This window comes from Tamandua tetradactyla, chromosome 4, assembly GCF_023851605.1.
Source record: "Tamandua tetradactyla isolate mTamTet1 chromosome 4, mTamTet1.pri, whole genome shotgun sequence".
NCBI classification, from domain to species: domain Eukaryota; kingdom Metazoa; phylum Chordata; class Mammalia; order Pilosa; family Myrmecophagidae; genus Tamandua; species Tamandua tetradactyla.
The window spans coordinates 79,984,481-80,003,189 of NC_135330.1; the positions used below are offsets into that span (position 1 = coordinate 79,984,481).

At 43.9% G+C, this 18,709-nt stretch overlaps 1 protein-coding gene and 1 long non-coding RNA gene across 3 annotated transcripts; one reads left to right on the forward strand and one right to left on the reverse strand.

Annotated features, from left to right (window-relative positions):
• Nucleotides 1-943: 943 nt before the first annotated feature.
• LOC143681111 (uncharacterized) lies at nucleotides 944-9,992 on the forward strand. Its single transcript, XR_013174364.1, has 5 exons — nucleotides 944-1,280; nucleotides 1,409-1,444; nucleotides 1,944-2,742; nucleotides 8,670-8,719; nucleotides 9,281-9,992. It is a non-coding gene; the product is annotated as an uncharacterized LOC143681111 (long non-coding RNA).
• Nucleotides 9,993-10,785: 793 nt separating this feature from the next.
• Nucleotides 10,786-14,190, reverse strand: LOC143681108 (uncharacterized). 2 transcript variants are annotated; one of them, XR_013174363.1, is made up of 2 exons: nucleotides 13,421-14,190; nucleotides 10,786-12,713 (listed from the first exon to the last, which is right to left on the reverse strand). XR_013174363.1 is itself a non-coding variant. In XM_077157876.1 (2 exons), the coding sequence occupies exons 1-2, from the start codon at nucleotides 13,890-13,892 to the stop codon at nucleotides 12,085-12,087; spliced, it is 648 nt and encodes a 215-aa protein (XP_077013991.1). In that variant the 5' UTR covers nucleotides 13,893-14,157; the 3' UTR covers nucleotides 10,786-12,084. The 2 variants fall into 2 exon arrangements, 1 of the variants encoding a protein (XP_077013991.1); XM_077157876.1 differs by having other exon boundaries at nucleotides 10,786-12,260; nucleotides 13,421-14,157.
• Nucleotides 14,191-18,709: the final 4,519 nt, after the last annotated feature.

Sequence of the window (18,709 nt, forward strand, 5' to 3'; positions counted from 1 at the left end):
CATGAAATATTCCTAACAAGCCCTTTACCACAATAAGGTGTCACTAATGAAGAGATGTTGTGGGCTACTTCTTCCAGAGAGATTATAAATATAAGGGGAAAGGACAGCATTAACTAAGGACTAATTCTCTAGCATGGAATCTCAGTGGAGTTGTGCTGGTGGAGACTAGATAGGTTTTCCTAACCCCTGCAGATTATACTTGCAGAATTTTCTATTTCAATAGAAATTGAAAAAACCCTTTTCCTCATCCTTCTCCCTTTCTTGCCAATGACCCTTTACCTCCCTTTCCCAGCCATCTTGAGTGGGACACAGCGGCAGGTAGTAGTCGTGGCCAGTGGCAAACTTCAGGTGCAGCTGCTGTTTCTCCCGATCATGTATGGAGATCTTCACTAATTTCAAGGGCAGGAGCCTGGTGAGGTCTAAGTCAGCCTTGCAGCCTCTTCCTTTGCTGATGTGGCTGTCACAGCTGGTGACCCCAGGCCAGCAGCATGACGTCGGGGAGGAAGAGGTGAGGGCTGGTGGACGTGATGCCCATGGTCACCGTTCCAACACAGGTGTGCAGGTCAGCCAACTCCCCCTTCCTGGTGACCTGTGTGAAGTCACTTTCAAACATGGGGGCATAATTCAGCATGTCGTACTCCCCCTTGTAGAGCTGGCGCTGCAGTTTTCCCATGGTGTTGTTGAACATGTTCACTGCAGGGCCCCTGTTTCCCGTATAACATGGAAGTAGACCGTCGCAGCTCATGGTAAGTTGTTATAGCAGAGCACCACTGGCAAGGCAGGTCACTGGCTCTTCCTTTCTCCTGTTGGCAGAAATCAGCAGTGCCTGGGGTCACAGAGGTGGCTCCCCAGCAGGTCTCAATCCCGGTCAGCCACCCCAAGGGCAGGGTGGGGGTGTGGGCACAGAGGTGGGGGCACAGAAGTGGGGATGTGGGCACAGAGTATTACCGGGGCACAGATGCTGTTGGGACGCTGAACCTCGATGCAAAGTCTGTTCGTTGCTGCAGAGCTAGAGAGTGAGTTCCCGACAGATTCACTGAAGTCCTGGCAAGGGGAGTAACCACTCGGCCTGCAGACCTTGTGCAGCCGTATTGATACTCTGCCGTCCTTTGTGAGCTGTCACTGTCTCACAGCCCTTTGTCCTTGTACCTCAGCTGTCCCCTCAGGGGAGGATCACTGCCCTCCCCCTCTCTCCCCGATCCCCGTGGCCTCCACAGAGGATGGGCTCACCCTGCCAGGGATGAATGCAGGCTGATGCCAAAATGGAATGCTATGTGCAGGTGCTTTTTCATTGTCCCCCAAATGTAAAAGATTTCAGCCACTAAACAATGCAAGGAATGCAAGATGATGGGACAAATTCGAACCGTTTGAAGTCATGATTAATTTTCTTTCTCTTTTGTTTTTGTAGGCTGGATGGCAGGTTCACGTGTCATTATTTTTACAGGTGAGTACCCCAGTATGGCATCACCATTTGTTGAATTTTTCTTTATTTGTTTTTTGTTTATTTGTTTTTATACCGGAGGTTCAGCACACGGAGGTCTGTTGCAATGTACAGTTAAGTCAATGGGACTTTCCCAGATGGGCTGAGCAAAAGCTCTCTCTTCACCACCCTTCACTTCCTTTTGCTAACCGGAAAACGCAGCTAGGACTGGACATTTTATTCCTTTATTCCCCTTTTTCCTTTCCCTCTCCCTCCCTCAGTCATTTTTTTTTTTCCTTCCTCCCTCTCCCTCTGGCCCAGAGTGTCCAAAATCAGCTTTACCCTATGTGCCAGTTTGCAAGGATTCATGGACCCTAGAAAAGCCATGTGTTAATCCTAATCAATCTTGCGGGAGCAAACGTTTCTTTGAACAGCTATTGAGTAATGTAGTTTGGAAACTTGATTCGATTATCCCCACGGAGATGTGGCTCACCCAATTGTCGGTATTTGCCTCTTATTACAGGAAGTGAAATGGGACTCCACCCATTCCAGGTGAATCTTACTTGGTTTGCTGGAATCCTTTCAAAAGGGAAACAGTTTGAAGAAAGCTTCACAATGATGGGAGAGCCACAGAGCAGAGTCACGAGAATGATCAGAGCCAGAGCTCATGCAACTGGAGATCTTTGGATATGAAGAAGTAATCCACCCCTGGGAGAGCTTCATGAAACTATAAGTCTGGAGAGAAAGCTAGCAGACATCCTCATGTTCACCATGTGCCTTTCCAATTGAGAGAGAAACCCTGGACCTCATTGGCCTTCTTGAACCAAGTTATCTTTCCCTGGATGCCGTAGATCAGACATTTCTATAGACTTGCTTTCATTTGGACATTTCCATGGCCTTAAAACTGTCGACCAGCAACCTATTCAGTTCCCCTTTTGAAAAGCTGTTCCGTTTCTGGTATCTTGCATTCCTGTAGCTAGCAAACTAGAACTGCTTGTTAATGCTGCTGGAAACACAATGTACCAGAAATGGGTTGGCTTTTATAGAAGAGAATGTATCAAGTCACAAGTTTGTAGTTCCAGGGCCATAAAAATGTCCATCCTAATGCATCCGGAGAAAGATACCTTGACTCAAGAAAGGCCTGATGATGTTCGGGTTCCTCTGTCAGCTGGGAAAGCACATGGTGCCATCTGCTAGCTTTCCCTCCTGGCTGCTCATTTCCAGTGGCTTCCCAGGGGCATTGTCTTTCTGCACCTGCAGACATCTCTGCCTGTGTCAGATCTGAAGCTTTCTCCAAAGTTGTTCCCTCTTCAAGGACTTGGGTAAGTGACCCCACCTTGAATGGGTGGAGACACATCTCCGTGGAAACTACCTAATTGCATGGTCCCACCCCCAATTGGGTGGGTCTCGTCTCCATGGAAACCACTGAATAAAAATGATGCCACCCAGCACTATTGAATCAGGATTAAAGAACCTGGCTTTTCTGGGGCACACAACAGTTCCAAACCAGCACATTTGTCTCATTCTTTTGGCCATTGTTAGCCAGTTCTCCCATGCCTGTTTATTGAAAGGACTATTCTGCCCCAGTTCAGTGGGTTTGGGGGTCTTATCTCAGATCAATCAACCATAGATTAGGTGGCCTATCTCTGTCCTCCCTCTCTGCTGAATTCTGTTGGTCAGGGTCTCAATGTTTTGTGTCAGTACCATGTTGGATTTATAGTAAGCTGCAAAGCCAGGAAGTGTTAATCCTCACACTTCGATTTTGTAAAAGTATTTGTTTAGGGATTTGAGATCTCTTCCCCTCACAAATAAATTGGCTAACTCGCTTTTCCACGTCTTCCAAGTCTTGGAAATTTGATTGGTATGGCATTAAATCTATAGATCAATTGGGTCGAATTGGCATCTTTCACCACATTCTCCTTCCTGCCCTTGAGCACAGAATGTCTACCTGCTTAGAACTTCTTGGATTTCTTTGAGACTCTTCGGTAATTTTCAGTGTCCTTGACATCCCCAATTCAGTTTATTCCTAGATACTTGATTATTCTAGTGACTTTTTTCAAAAGATTTTTTCTTTGTCTCCTAGTTAGATCATTCCTTGTATATTGAAACATTACTTATTTTATTATTATTTTTTTTAGGTGCCTGTTCCGGGAATCGAACCCGGGTCTCCCACATGAAAGGGAGGCATTCTTACCACTAAACTACCCATGCACCCATGTTACTGATTTTCATACAGTAATCTATTCTCATGCCACTTTGCTGTAGTTGGTCACTAGTCAAGGAGCTTTCTCAGAGTTTTCCAAGTACAGTACCATGTCATCTCCAAATAATGATAGTTTCCTGTACAAGGAGGGAGACAGTGTTGTGATGGATCTTCCCAACTCACAGCCCACCTTTCAACCACCACTTTCTGGAGCCAAAACCAGAAGTGAGTTGTCAACATGGGGCCTCTTATTGAGCCTGAGTATGTGGAGGGACGTCTTTCCCCTTGCTTGGACATAGCTACAGCACAGTTGACATCACAATCCACTGTGAGGTTGTTTCTAGGCTGCAGGACTTGGAAAAAAAGACACAGCATGCCATTCTGAGATCACAGGATTCTTTACATAATTTATTAGAATTGCATTAGGGAATAGGCCCTCTAGGGATACTCCCCTGAGCCTGTGTCCTCTTTGAAGCTATTTAATGGTCTTCAAAGGTCACTATTGTCTCTGGTGTTACAGCACTGTTAATCAGCCCCTGGTCATACTTTGCTGTCTCCAGGATGGCCTCCAGAAATCTTGGACTCCTTTCCCATGGGTGCACATCTGATGCCCTTGCAAGTGAAAGAGTGCCTTCTGCCCCCACGAATTTAGCGTTTCTTATAGAAAAAGTTTGCTGATGTAGAATTCTCTCTACCTTTGTTGTTTTGAGAATGTCTTTATTTTGCCTTCATTTTTAAGGCTGTTTTCCCTCGATGCACAATTCTAAGGCGGTAGCCTCTTTTCTTCTGTGACTTGTATCAGCTCTGGTGAGAAGTTCAGCACTGCTTCTTTTCATTGTTTCCCTGTGCATAAAACACCCTTCCCTCTTCTCGTGGGATATAGGATTAGTGTTGGTGTTAGCAATTTTATGATGATGATCCTTAGGTGTGGGTTTTTTCTGTGTCCATCCTGCTTATGTTTTGTTGAGCTTCTGGGAGGTTGACCTCTTGCATTCCTCTGCTAGATGATAAACTCCATGAGGGCAGAGATCCTGTTTGGGACCTCCATGACCCTGGTCCATACCAGATGCTTAATAAATAATTGTTGATGTGAGTTGTTAAATTTAAATGATCATGCAAATATACAAATATATTTGTAGTATGTTGAGTATTTTGAGGGTATAAGTGTGAGGAAATGGGAAGACTCCGTGGGATCCAGTGGTAAGGCATTTTTCAGCAGTTTTTTTTTTTATATTAAAAACTTCACCCATAGAGGGAGTCAGAGGGCAGAGTGGAGACTGAAGGATTCAGAGTTGAACAGCCAGGAACTGTCTGTGACACTCCTTATAGAGCCTTTGCCAAAATGGAGAGAGAACCAAAAAAATCAGTGTCAGTTTGCAACCCTCCTCATCTCTGGTTGATAAAAAAAAAAAAAAAAAAAAAAAGGAAATTGAAAATATTTGAAGTTCAACCCTTGTCCAGTTTGACCAGGGCCCCAGATAGGTCATTTTATATGCGTAGTACTTCCCTTCCACTTCAGTGAAATTGAAGAGGTAGTCACTGTGTTTGAGTGGACAATGTCCTCTTTTCATATTGAGGGTAAAGTATGCAGTTTATCTTTACATGGAACAGAGCAGAGCATGAGAACCAACTGCTTGATACTGCAGAGATTCTCAAAATGTGGAACAGAACCAAGTAAGGGAAGAAGTTGTGTCATTTGGTTTGATATATAGGTAGTATATATATAATATTAGGTATATGTATATATGTAATGTTAGACACAAACACACACGAGAGGAAAACAAAGCAAATATTGCAAAATGCTTTCAACTGGTGGATCTAATTGAAGGATATATGAGTATTCTTTTACTATTATTATAATTTTTCTATAAATTGTGAATTTTGCAATTAAAACTGCCAGCATGCTTAATAATGGCAGATCATTTTATTTTGAGTATATTATATTTAGTTCATCCAGAGGTTTATAGAAATTTCATTTACTGACCTGCACAATCCTTTCCCCAAGATTCCGGGTCTCTACTAGTACAATGCACAAGAATCCCTGCTGGAGGGCACGTACGCTAACCCTCTCCCCTTCCCACCCTCTCCCTCCATCTGGACAGTCCAGCTGAGAGCCACTGCTCTAAAGGCTGGTGACATTGGAGCCACTTACCTAAACAGGTGCACCTTCATTGTCCTGGAAACTTTTACATGCTTTGAAATTTTAGATATAATCTTTCTTAGAAGGTTGAACAGGTAAAGCCTTCCAAAGGTCCTTTGGATTATAAATTTGAATGGATACTAAGGAGGGAGAGTTTGGATTCTCAGGAGTTAGTATTACGATTCTCTTTCTTCCCCCCTTGAGATTTGTCTGAAGTTTTTTGTAGCTGGCACATAGCTTTTGTTTTGCTCTGCTTTGTTTTCTTTTCTATCTCTTGAAAGAGACATGCTCCAGGTGTGCCCAGCGAACTGCCAGTGGCAGCATTCCCAGAAGCACCTAACTTCAGGTGATGTTAGACCTCATGTGACCCAACCACTACGCATCAGGAAAAATTACAGGAAATCATTCTGGATGTGATTCCTTCTAATGCAGATCTTGCTATTACGGTGCTGCTGTTGCAAGCAGCAAGCCATAACCTCAGGCAGAGGCAGCTTTGTGTAGGTCAGAAACCGAGACAAAAGACTCACCTGAGGGCTATATTGCCCCACCAAAATGCAGTGACCTCTGAAGCAGGCCACACACCACATTAAATATGCATACAGCATTACCCAATTTAAGATAAAGAAGTGTTGCATTTTCTTGGTCTAACATGGTAACATGTGTTACATGGTTTGTTAGATACTTGGGTGTGTCAAGTTTGGGTTATGTGGGCAGATGTTGGCATGCATTGTCACTCTTGAATGGCCAAAGGAAACTGATTCCGAGGGTTGGGACTGATATATGGTCAGGAACGGGATAAGAAGACTTTAGTGGGCATTAAAAGAAGAAAAGGCCTACTTTGAAGACATTTATAATGCTTAGTCACCTCAAAATGATTACAGAGGAAAAGCCTTGAGGGTGGAAGGAAAAGATGAATAAGACAGTAATAATAACAATGATAACAACTTCCTGAGCTCTTGTCGTGTGCCAAGCATGTGCCAAGCAAGTTTGTGTCCCTGCGAACAGCATGACTGGTGAGCAGAGCCTTTACCTTAGAGTAGTCTTAATGATGAGACTCTGAGGTCTCCATACTAACACCCTGATGGGACTCCCACCCATTACCACTGAGCTTTCTTGGATCAATCTCTTGCCATGCAGAGCTTTTCAAATGTATCTGCATTTGGATCTGCTTGAGGGCTTCTTGGTGACACATTCAGGCCCAGGAAACAGAGTTTCAGACAGTCATATAGATCTTAGCCATCCTGAGATCTGGAGCCTGCAGATCCGCTATGTCAGGCCTGAGGAATGTAGGAAACTGGAAGTCCCAGTTCACTTGGCCAGGAACTTCAATTAAAATTACTTCCTAGGTATTCATCTTCTCTAAGCAGTAAGTCTGCAGTTTCTCTCCTATCTACAGAGCCTCATGCAGCATTCACGAGGTGCTTAATCTTAGATTCCTGCCTCTCACCCATAAGCTCTTCCCCAAAATTCCTCTCTTCCCCCACCCCCCCCATCCCACCCTCAGTTTTACTTTAACTCAGCCTTTTAAAACTAGACCAAGAGTTCAGGAGGAGTATTCGCCTCTCAACTCACTCAACTGCTGGGTTCAGTTTCTTAGCATCCCCTACCACCTAAGGCTGGCTTGATCACTGCCTGCTACCTCAGGCTCCCAGTTTCCTAGCAACCCTTGACTCTTCACTGTTTGGGAGGTAGGTTTGACAAAAGGAGTCTGAATGGCAGAGGTGAGAATGTGAGGGAAACTTTCTTCCCCAGGCTTAAAGTACAGAATTGTTGCTTCACTGTAATTAGTATTTCAGAAGAAGGAATTCACTTCCTTAGGCATTATCTAGGAATCAGCCCCAAGGGTAGTATAATTTGCCAAGGACAGCAGGGCTGCACTTTGGAGCCAGAAACAGAGATGTCTAATTGAAAGATACTTAGGGATACTGCACCTGGTTTGCCCTAAGGACTGATTTTTAAAAAAACCCCACAGCATGGTTAAACATGTTAACCTTTTGGCTCAAGAACACTTTGACTGACCTGCCATTCATAGATGATGCACATAAATAGATCTTAGAGAATAATACAATTTTAGAGCCAGAATGATGTCACTCAAGTATTATATTTTTTATAGACTGGTAAACTGAGGCCCAGAGAAGTTAAAGGACTCTCTTGGAGGTCTCCCAATAAGAAAAAGATGGAGTTGGGACTAGAGTCCTATCCCCCAAGGTTTGGGCTATGCTTCTTCTCTGCCCCATGCTGCCTTCTAAATTGAGAGAGATACACACTGACACACTAGTTCACATTTTAGTAAAGGGTCTGTATTGCAAAACAGCTGAATGCTTTTCAGAGCAAGGCTTGCATTGTAGACAGAATCACATGAACTGTGCTTTTTGCTTCACTAGCAATATGTTCTTCCTGTTGAGCGCCAGGTCAGACAATAGTGGGGAAACACAAAAATGAATTGCTTCCCGTGCATGAGACTCATGTTGAAAGGTTGACTCTCAGCCTGACCCTTTGTATACAGGGTAACAGGGAAGGTAATAATATCCTATAACCACAGTGAATATAGAAAATCCACTTATTTAAAATAGGAAGGAGTTTTGGGGTAAGCTTTTTTTTAAATTTTTATTGTAAACAACAAACATATTCTTGACATACAAACATTCTTGACATGGTTACAATCAATGGCTCACAATATCATCACCTAGTTGTATATTCATCTCCGTGATCATTTTTTTGAACATTTGCATCTCTCCAGCAAAAGAAATAAAAAAGAAAAAAGAAATGACTCATACATGCCATACCCCTTACCCCTCCCTCTCACGGACCACCAGTATTCCAATCTACTCAATTTGTTTTAACCTTTGTTCGCCCTATTATTTGTTTATTAATTATCCATATTTTTTACTCATCTGTCCATGCAGTAGATAAAAGGATCATCAGACACAAGGTTTTCACAATCATGCAGTCTGAGGTAAGTTTTAACTGTTATCTTTCCTAGCCAAAATTCTTTGTCCCCAATAACAAAAATTCAACTCAAACTAACTTTAAATCACAAAAGGGAGTTGATTGGCTTGTGTAGCTAGGGATAATAATGAGGATAACCCAGGGAGTCTGAGGAAAGCTGTAGGAGTGAGGGTTTGAGAATTGGAACTGGGACTCAATTCTCCATCTGTTTTAGCTCTAGGTTTCTGCTTAAATCTCTTATCTCCTCCTAGGGCAAGTCTTCCCTATTTGTTTAGAAAAATGACCACAGTCTTCTCTGACTTCTAGTCCTATGGCACCATGTCCACCCTAAACAAGACAGTTGTTCCTCCAATTCCAAACTGAGAATTCTCTTCAAAGGACCCTCAGTTGAACCATCACCATGTTGGCAGGAATGGGGAGCCATGGTTACCCAGACCTGTGTTACTGGCCCACTTCCCTGGGAGTGGCAGGTAGAGAAGGAGGATAGTTATTAAAGGGTGATAGAAAAACTGACTTGGATGACAAAAGACATCAGTTCATTCTGTCCACTACATCTTGTTTTCCACAGGTATCAGCACTCAGCACACTTTCCATGACCTCATGCTACTCCACCCTCCAGCCCCATGTTCATACATATGGATCATTAATAAGCTTTGATGATGACATTATGGTGTGAGGAACTCTTAGTAAGTTCATCAGCCTTGATTAACTTGATCCAGATCAGCATACCCTACAAGAATCCTCTAAAGTCTGGAAGGCAGGAGGCAGTTTGTTATGGTGAAGAGTGCTGGAAGAGAAAGCAAGAGATCTGCATTCTAGTCCTAGTTTAGTCACTAACAAATTCTGTGACAGGCAAACTCCTTCATCTCTGTGTCTCAGTTTTTTCATCTATGAAAATGGAGGAAGTTGGCCCAGAAGATCCACTGGTTCTAATATCCTACACGTGCAATTCAGGTGCCCCCTTTAGTGTCTAATTTAAAAGAGGAGAGGCGCTCAGTGTAGGAGTTAACAGGGTTATTGTTTAACCTAAAGCTTGCAAACACAAGTCTGTGAGGAAATGCAGACTTGAGCTTTCAGGATCTGGAACTTCAGTAGAAGCTGAGATATGCAGATAAAGCACAATGAGGTGTGGAAGAGACTTGCTTAAGGGAAATCAACATCCTAGCGTTAAAAGTGTTTACTCCCTGGAACTTACTTTAGCATTATATAGCTTTTGCATGCAAACAACCTTTATTACCTTTCTTTCTAGTATGTAATTTTGTACTTGGCTGAAAATAAACTTGTCTGAAGAAGGTGTCTCCGGATCCCCTGATCCCAGTCTCTCTCTCGTTTTACTTTAACATTCCTTAGGGTCATAGCTGCGGCCAACAGATGGCGGCCAACAGATGGCGACCACGAAGGGACTCTAAGAAGGGACTACTCCGCTTTTGTGTTAAAGTATCCAAGGAAATTGAGTGTCTCCGGACGCTGAGGATTCACCACAAGAACAGACCTAGGTCATTGCTGTAAGTCTTTTTAGAGTTTAAAGTAATTTTAATCTCCTTGTAGCATCAGGGTAATGGGAAATCATAGTGGGCGAATGGAGGAGTATATTTGTGTGTTGAAAACATTGTTAGAAACTACAGGGGTCTCAATGAAGACTTCAGAGTCACTAGAGCTCTTTTTTTGTTTGTTTTTTTTACATGGGCAGGCACCAAGAATCAAACCCGGGTCCTCTGGCATGGCAGGCAAGCATCCTTGCCTGCTGAGCCACTGTGGCCCACCTTAGAGCTCTTTTCTTTAGTACAGAAGTATTGTTATTGGTTTCAGCCTCAAGGCTGTAATGTTTTCTATTATTATGATAGATTTAAAAGATTGCTTCTTTACCATACCTTTAGCAGAGCAAAAAAAAAATTAATTTCTGAGCTTGTTCTTAATGAGCTGCCTTTCTTTATATAAAAACTCATATACACCTGAGTCAGAAAATATTCAATAGGAACAATACAGAACAAGAAATATTTAATGGTTCCTGTAAGAATTTGAGAATCCGAGAGTTTTGCCACGCAAAGGAGAACTCCAAGAGACGTTCTCTCATGCAACATGCAAGGGGTTTATTTTCCACACATGTGTAGGGCTCCCTGAACACGCAGGAACAGAGAGCCCCGAACTTAAGTTTGCAAAAGCTTTTTAAAGGGTAAGATGAGGGGGGTGGGGGTTGAGCATGGGTCACAGGTGCTGTTTAGCAAAAAAGCAGATAAGAACAGTTTTACAATAAGCATTTCTTAACAGTTTTACAACAAGTAACCTTGGCGCCAGGATTGTTTATCTTCAGCCTGATGGGGCCCATAATTCTTTTCTTTATAATTCTTAACTCACACCAAATGCATAGCCGTGAATATAAAATGACACAAATGCTTTTGCTGGATATTTCAGAAGCTAAAATATATGTAAATAGCTAAATTAAGCAGGAAAAATTAGCTACTGTTAAGCTTTGTAAAATTCCCTTTTACATTCCCCACTCCTTTTCATATATATCTCTAATCTTAGAGATTTTCTGGATTATTTAACACTGAGAACTGTTGTTTGATGAGCATTAATTTGACATTTTCAATCTGCCCCTGTAAAAACTGTATAATTTTATTTAGAATACATGGTCCTATAGTTATTATTAAAAGTAACACAATTAAAGGCCCAACGAGAGCAAATAATAGCGTTGTTAACCAGGGGGACTTAGTAAACCAAGATTTAAACCATCCCTGTTGTGCCTCTTTTTTTTTTTTTTGGTCTTTCACGAAGGTGCTCTCTGAGTTTTGTCATGGACTTTTTAACAATACCAGAGTGATCCGCATAGAAACAACACTGTTCTTTTAAAGCTGCACATAGTTTCCCCTCTTTAAGGAAAAGTAAGCCAAGTTCCCGCTTATTCTGCAGAATTACTTCTGAAAGGGAGGTTAGAGAGTTCTGAAGGGCTGAGACAGATTTTTCTATTTTTTTTAAGTTTTGATTTATCGCGGCTTGTAATTGACTGGTTTGTTGATTGCTACGTACAATGGCAGCAGTCCCTTTGCCTATACCGGCAGCGACAGTTACCCCCAGAGTGGTAAGATTACAAGGGGGTACCAGGAACGAAGGCTCCCCTGCTCCCTCCCAAGTTTTTATAGTCTTCCCATTTTCCCATCTGGATATTGTCCATTTCCAAGGCTTATGCGGGTTGGAATTGGGTTCCCGTGGGGGAAGAAGGAGAAGGAGTAGTAACCCTACGAACCCGCAGCTTGAGAGGATTGTCAGTCCTTTCCAGTTTTCATTGGGACTCAGAGGGCGAAGGCGCAAGTTTGAGATGAGACGCATGGATCCAGGATGCGATGCCATCGACCTTGACTGCGGTGGGGGTGGTCAAGAGTACCTGATACGGTCCTTTCCAGTGAGGTTTAAGAGTCTGTACCTGGTGGCGGCGGGCGTAGATGAAGTCTCCCACCTGATATTGATGCGGAGTTCTGTTGTCTCCTGGCTGGTAGGAGGTGGAGAGCTGCCGCCACAGGAACCGCTGGGCTTTTTCCAAGGCTCGCAGCCTGTCAAGCAAGGGGGTATGAAGGGAACTATTAATTTTTAGAATGGAGGACATGTCCTTGACTGGAGTTGGCGCTCCATATAAGATTTTATAAGGGGTTAGATGACACAAGAGAGCAGAGTGGGTATTTCTGGCTCTGAACAGGGCATAAGGCAGGAGCATGGTCCAATTTTTCAAGCCAGTCTCTATAGCTAATTTGGTTAGGGTCTCTTTAATTGTCCTGTTCATTTTTTTTTTTTTACCTGTCCTGAGCTTTGGGGTCTGTATACGCAATGCAATTTCCAATTAATCCCCAATATCCTGGCCACACCCTGACTTACCTGGGCTACAAATGCGGGTCTGTTATCTGACCCTATTACCTTTGGTAGACCGAACCGGGGAAAAATTTCTTCCATAATTTTCTTGATTATGACCTGGGCTGTTTTTTTCTTAGTTGGGTAGGCTTCAACCCATCCTGAAAAGGTGTCTATAAAAACTAGTAAGTATTTAAGTTCATATTTTGCAGGTTTAATTTCAGTAAAGTCGACTTCCCAGAACTGCCCAGGTTGAGTTCCCCTTAGTCTTTTTCCATTAGGAGCTTTTGTGGGGTAGGCGTTTATAATTTGACATGCCTGACATTCTCTGGCTACGCGATCTGCCAGCTCTTTCCTTTTTGAGGCTGTCAGAGGGTACAATTCCCTCTGGTCTTGCAGGAGCTGCTGTAGTTTCCCTGTCCCCAGGTGAGTGAGCTGGTGGACCTGCTGTATGTAAGCTAGGGCTTCCGATTCTCCTAGGGGTGCAACTTCAGATAGTGTTTCAGGGGGTTGCTGGTTTTCTTTGGTTACTAGGACCAAGTTTATAAGGTCCCTTAATGCTGCCGCTTTTGCTTCTTCATCTGCTCGCTTATTACCCAAGGTTATTGGGTCAGAGCCTCTTTGTGTTTGATTTTTTTACCAGCTGAGGTTAATAGCCCTCTTTGTTGGTAAATTGCCCCATGTACGTGGGCAGTAGCAAAGGCAGAACGGCTATCTGTATAGATAGTTGCTCGCTTTTCTTTTGCTAATTTTAGAGCTTTTGTGAGGGCAATTAGTTCAGCCTTTTGGGCAGATGTTCCCTCCGGGAGGCTAGAAGATCAAATAACTTTTGTCCCACTGACTACCGCCGCTCACGTTCGCCTCTTACCGTGTTGGAGAAAGCTGCTTCCGTCCGAAAACCAGGTTACCTCCGAGTTAGGCAATGATTGGTCTTTTAAGTCTCTGCGGATTCCGGTTTCTTCAGCTAATATCTCTTGGCAAGTGTGCTGCACAGGTCCCGCGGTCTCGTCCGGGAGCAGGGTAGCGGGGTTTAAAGCTGACGGGGCCCCGAAAGTCACCCTGTCTTTGTCTAGGAGGATGCTCTGATAGTGGGTAATTCTGGCATTTGACATCCATCTATCTGGAGGATGGCGGATTATGCTCTCCAGGGCGTGAGGGGCTATTATGGTCAGCTTCTGTCCTAGAGTGAGTTTGTCTGCGTCTTTTGCCAGGAGGGCAGCTGCCGCGATGGCCTTGAGACAGCGTGGCCATCCGCTGGCAACTGAATTTAATCGCTTGGACAGATAGGCCACCGGTCTTTTCCAGGGGCCTAAAGCCTGTGTTAGGACCCCTCTAGCCATGCCTTTCCTTTCTTCTATGTAGAGCGTGAAAGGTTTATTCACATCTGGGAGGGTTAAAGCTGGAGCTGACAGGAGCGCTTTCTTAATGCTGTCGAAGGCTTCCTGCTGTGCTATTCCCCACTGGAAATCAGCGCTCCCTTTGAGCAAGGGGTATAATGGGGCAGCAAGGGCTGCAAACTCTGGGATTCACAACCGGCAGAATCCCGCTGTCCCTAAGAACTCTCGTAGCTGCTTTCGGGTCGTGGGCAGGGGTATTTGTGTTACAGTTTTCTTTCTAGCCTCGGTGAGCCATCGCTTTTCATTTTTAAGAGTATATCCCAGGAAGATTACTTCCCTTTTACAGATTTGGGCCTTTTTGGCTGAGGCTCGGTACCCCACTGCGACTAGCTCACTTAACAGTTTTTGGGTCCCATACTCAGTCTTCCTTAGTGTCTGCTGCCAACAGTAAGTCGTCCACATATTGTAGCAAGGTGACTCTGGGATGCTGAATTCTGAAGGAGCTTAAGTCTTTATGAAGAGCTTCGTCAAAAATGGTGGGGGAGTTTTTGAACCCCTGGGGCAAGCATGTCTAAGTCAGTTGGTTCGAGGATCCCGTCTCTGGATCGATCCACTTGAAAGCGAATAAGGGTTGGCTGTCTTTATGCAAGGGCAGGCAGAAGAAAGCATTTTTTAGATTAAGCACAGTATACCAAGTCTTTTCAGGAAGGAGAGTGCTGAGCAGGTTATAGGGATTTGGCACCGTAGGATGTATGTCCTGCACTCTGCTATTTATTTCCCATAAGTCTTGCACCGGTCTATAGTCTCTAGTCCCTGGCTTTTTGACCGGCAATAAGGGAGTGTTCCAGGCTGATTGACAGGGCTTAAGTACTCCCAAGCCAAGGAATTTCTCTATATGGGGCTTGATTCCTTCCCGGGCTTCCTTGCTTAAGTAGTATTGTTTTACCCGAATTGGAGAGGCGGTGGGCTTTAGGGTCACTACTACTGGGGGCTGATTGACTGCCAACCCTAACCCGGCAACTTCTGCCCAGGAATTAGGGAATTTTTTAAGCCAGGCCTGAGGAATAGAACTGTAGAGCTGTTCTGGTTTTACATACAGCTGATATATATATATATATATTTTCAACTGGCAAGGTGAGGGCAGTTATTACAGGTTGGCTTATTAGCGGGTTTAAAAATTCCACCTTTGGCCCCTTAGGATTGAAGGTGATTCTCGCCCTTAGTTTAGTTAACAAGTTTCTTCTCATAAGCGGGGCAGGACACTCAGGGATAACTAGGAAGGAGTGTTGAACCTTCCCCTTCCCCAGGTCCATGGTTCTTTTGGTAGTCCAGGCGCAGTAGCAACTGCCATTTGCTCCCCGCACTAAGGACCTTTTTGTAGAGAGCGGGCCTATAGGTTCTTGGAGGGCCGATATTACTGCTCCCGTGTTGACTCCAAAATTAATTGGTACCCCCTCCACATTAAATTTTACCCTGAGCTCGGGGAGGGGTGCCGAGCCCTGACTCCCCTAGTCTTCACTTTCTAGAGCCAACGTGGCCGGTTGTTGCCAATTTGGGGGCTTAGTACCCCTCCGTTTTTTGTTTTGTTTTGTTTTGTTTTTCGGACAGTTTTTGGCCCAGTGCCCAGTTTCTTTGCAGTAGGCGCATTGGTCTGGACTAAGAGGGGTATGATAATGCCGACCCAAGGGATTTTCTTTAGCTTGTCCTCTACCTTCAGTGTTTCTTTTAACTACTGTGGCCAGGATCTTTGTTAATTCTTTCGTTCTCCTTTTCTCTCTTACCAACTCTTTTTCCTCTCTCTCTTATAAAACATTTTTTCAGCTTCTTTGATTACATTTCGCAAGGCTAGGTCCTGCAACCCGTCTAAGCGCTGCAGCTTGCGTCTAATGTCTGGAGCTGATTGGCCAATAAAGGCCATGGCCACTGAGGCTCTTTGATCCTCTGATTGAGGGTCAAATGGAGTATACCTACGCTATGCTTTCATTAGTTTTTCTAAAAAGACTGAGGGAGATTCGTCCGCTCCCTGAATAACCTCTCTTACCTTGGCCAAATTGGTGGGCCGGCATGCGGCTGCTCGGAGACCCGCTACTAGAGTCTGGTGACAGATGGACAGATGCTCCCTACCTTCAGAGGTGTTCGGGTTCCAATTAGGGCGGCGCAGCGGGAACCGATCGTTGATGACATGCTGGAGTTGGGTAGGTCTCCCGTCTTGTCCAGGAACTTGCTTCCTGGCTTCCAGTAGGATTCGATCTCACTCCTCCGTGGTAAACAGAGTCCCCAGGAGTTGTTGACAATCATCTTAAGTGGGCTGGTGAGAGAACATAAGGGACTCCACCAATCCAGTCAGCCTAGTGGGAGCCTCGGAAAAAGGAGGGTTATTATTTTTCCAGTTATATAAGTCAGAGGAGGAAAAGGGCCAGTATTGTAGAGCGGGCATTTCTCCCCCGTGTCCATCATCCACTGGAGGCTCGTACGGTCTGAGGGGGAGAGTGACCGCCACATCAGATGGGCTTAGTGCTCGTCTGCTTCATGTACTATGTGCCGGTCCTGGTTCATCTGGGATTGTCTCTTGGTGAACCTGCGAAGAGGAAATGGAAGAGAGCGGGGAGAGAGAACTAGAGGAGGGAGAAGGTGAGCTGAGAGAAGGGGGGTCCTGTACCAGAACTGAAGGGTAGGGAGGAGGGGAAGAAGGACCTGCGTCGAAGAGGAGTAGATCCGATTGGGATTCCGGTAGGACTGCAGGAGGTAAGGAAGGATAGAGTTTCGGAGCTTGAGAAGGACCCGGCACCTTGACTGGGAGTACAGAGGGAGAGTCATGTTGACCAAGAGGAGTAAGAAACGGCTTTACCCATGGAGGTGGGTTTTCACACAGGTCCTGCCAAACCATGATGTAGGGCTGCTGGTCCGGGTGGCCATACGGGTCAGGGCGGAAGATGACTGACTTGATGGCCCGAATCAAGGGTAGATGAAAAGCTCCTTCACAAGGCCATTTCACGTTAAAAGAGGGCCACCCGGCTGAGCAGAACGTCTGCTATTTGCCTTTTTTTTTTTTTTTTTTTTTAATAATAAGAGATAGATTCTGACCTCTTTCCCTGACCTCAGACCAGTGTCTTAAGGTCAGAGAAAGTGGAGTCGACATTCCCTGACCCATCTTTGGTAAAACAAAAACAATTCCCAACACACAAATACAGACAGACACACACAGAGCCGGCACACCACGTTTACAGTTTCAGAGACACAGCTCAGACTGGCCTGATGACTGTGATCGAGTCTCCCCCGTCAGAAGGGAAACAGAATCAGAGTCGGCCCTGTAGGAAGCCTCCAGGCGTCCCCGGAGGTCCCCCAATCCCGAGGCGTCCCTCGGGAGAGTGACCTGCAACCCCGGACACGTCTGTCGGTTGCGGTCGGGGAGTGCTCATGCGACTCTCCGACAGTCACTGCCAGTCTGACAGACTAAGCGATCGCACTTCAGACAAAAAGGCCTCACTTACCCCAAGAGAAAGAGCTGTTGGAGCCTCCCCTTACGAAGAGCCGATCTCGGTGGGACCTCCAAATGTAAGAATTTGAGAATCCGAGAGTTTTGCCACGCAAAGGAGGACTCCAAGAGACGTTCTCTCATGCAACATGCAAGGGGTTTATTTTCCACACATGTGTAGGGCTCCCTGAACACGCAGGAACAGAGAGCCCCGAACTTAAGTTTGCAAAAGCTTTTTAAAGGGTAAGATGAGGGGGGTGGGGGTTGAGCATGGGTCACAGGTGCTGTTTAGCAAAAAAGCAGATAAGAACAGTTTTACAATAAGCATTTCTTAACAGTTTTACAACAAGTAACCTTGGCGCCAGGATTGTTTATCTTCAGCCTGATGGGGCCCATAATTCTTTTCTTTATAATTCTTAACTCACACCAAATGCATAGCCGTGAATATAAAATGACACAAATGCTTTTGCTGGATATTTCAGAAGCTAAAATATATGTAAATAGCTAAATTAAGCAGGAAAAATTAGCTACTGTTAAGCTTTGTAAAATTCCCTTTTACATTCCTATGGAATTGTAACAGGTTGGTCCCCTAAGGGGTATGCAATTCAGGATTGTAGTTCTGACTTGAAGTGTTCTGTTAAGTTACCTTAGTTTAATCTAAATAATTATTCTACTGAAATTTATACCAATGCTACAGATAAAATCCTATGACTCAGAATGGGAATGGCAGCCCCATCTCCTTTTGTTAACTTAGATCCTCGACAAACAGCAGTTTGGAAACTGGCCATGAGTTTATCTCCTATTCATATTTGAAAAGGAAATATATTTTAAGAACTTTGAAACTGAAAATTCTTGTTAAAAACTATATATTGATAGTTAATGCATATTTGAAACATTAACTGAAGTATTTTAAGTATTTAACATTCTAAAATTTAATTTTGAAGGTAATTATATGTGGTAAAATATTTGTTTAAAATAATGATTTAAGTATGAAAAATATAAAAGGTATTTTTATTAATAAAAAAGAATAGTTTTATCTTAAGATAAAATGAATAACTTATGAAATGAGAAAAAAAAAGTAGGACAAAGCCTGAACTAATGTAATAATTGCTGAGGCTTATAAAAATGGAAATTATGGTCAAAGTTGAGAAAGATTTAATGAATCTAAAATTATGTTTCCTTGGACTCTTAATGAAAAAATATAAATTTTTTTTCTAGATAATCAGTGTAAAAGGCAAAGAGCCTGTGTTTTATCAAACTAGCTTACATTAACTTTTATCATGTCATTATCTGTATAAAAAATATACTGATCTTCTCCTGAGTATCATTATACTGGCAAAAACAA

Coding starts and splice junctions, on each gene's coding strand:
- LOC143681108 (XM_077157876.1), bottom strand. CDS start 13,892: ATGGCTAGAGGGGTCCTAACACAGGCTTTAGGCCCCTGGAAAAGACCG. Junction 12,261..13,420: donor AAGCAGCTTTCTCCAACACG/GTAAGAGGCGAA, acceptor CTTGCTTGACAG/GCTGCGAGCCTTGGAAAAAG.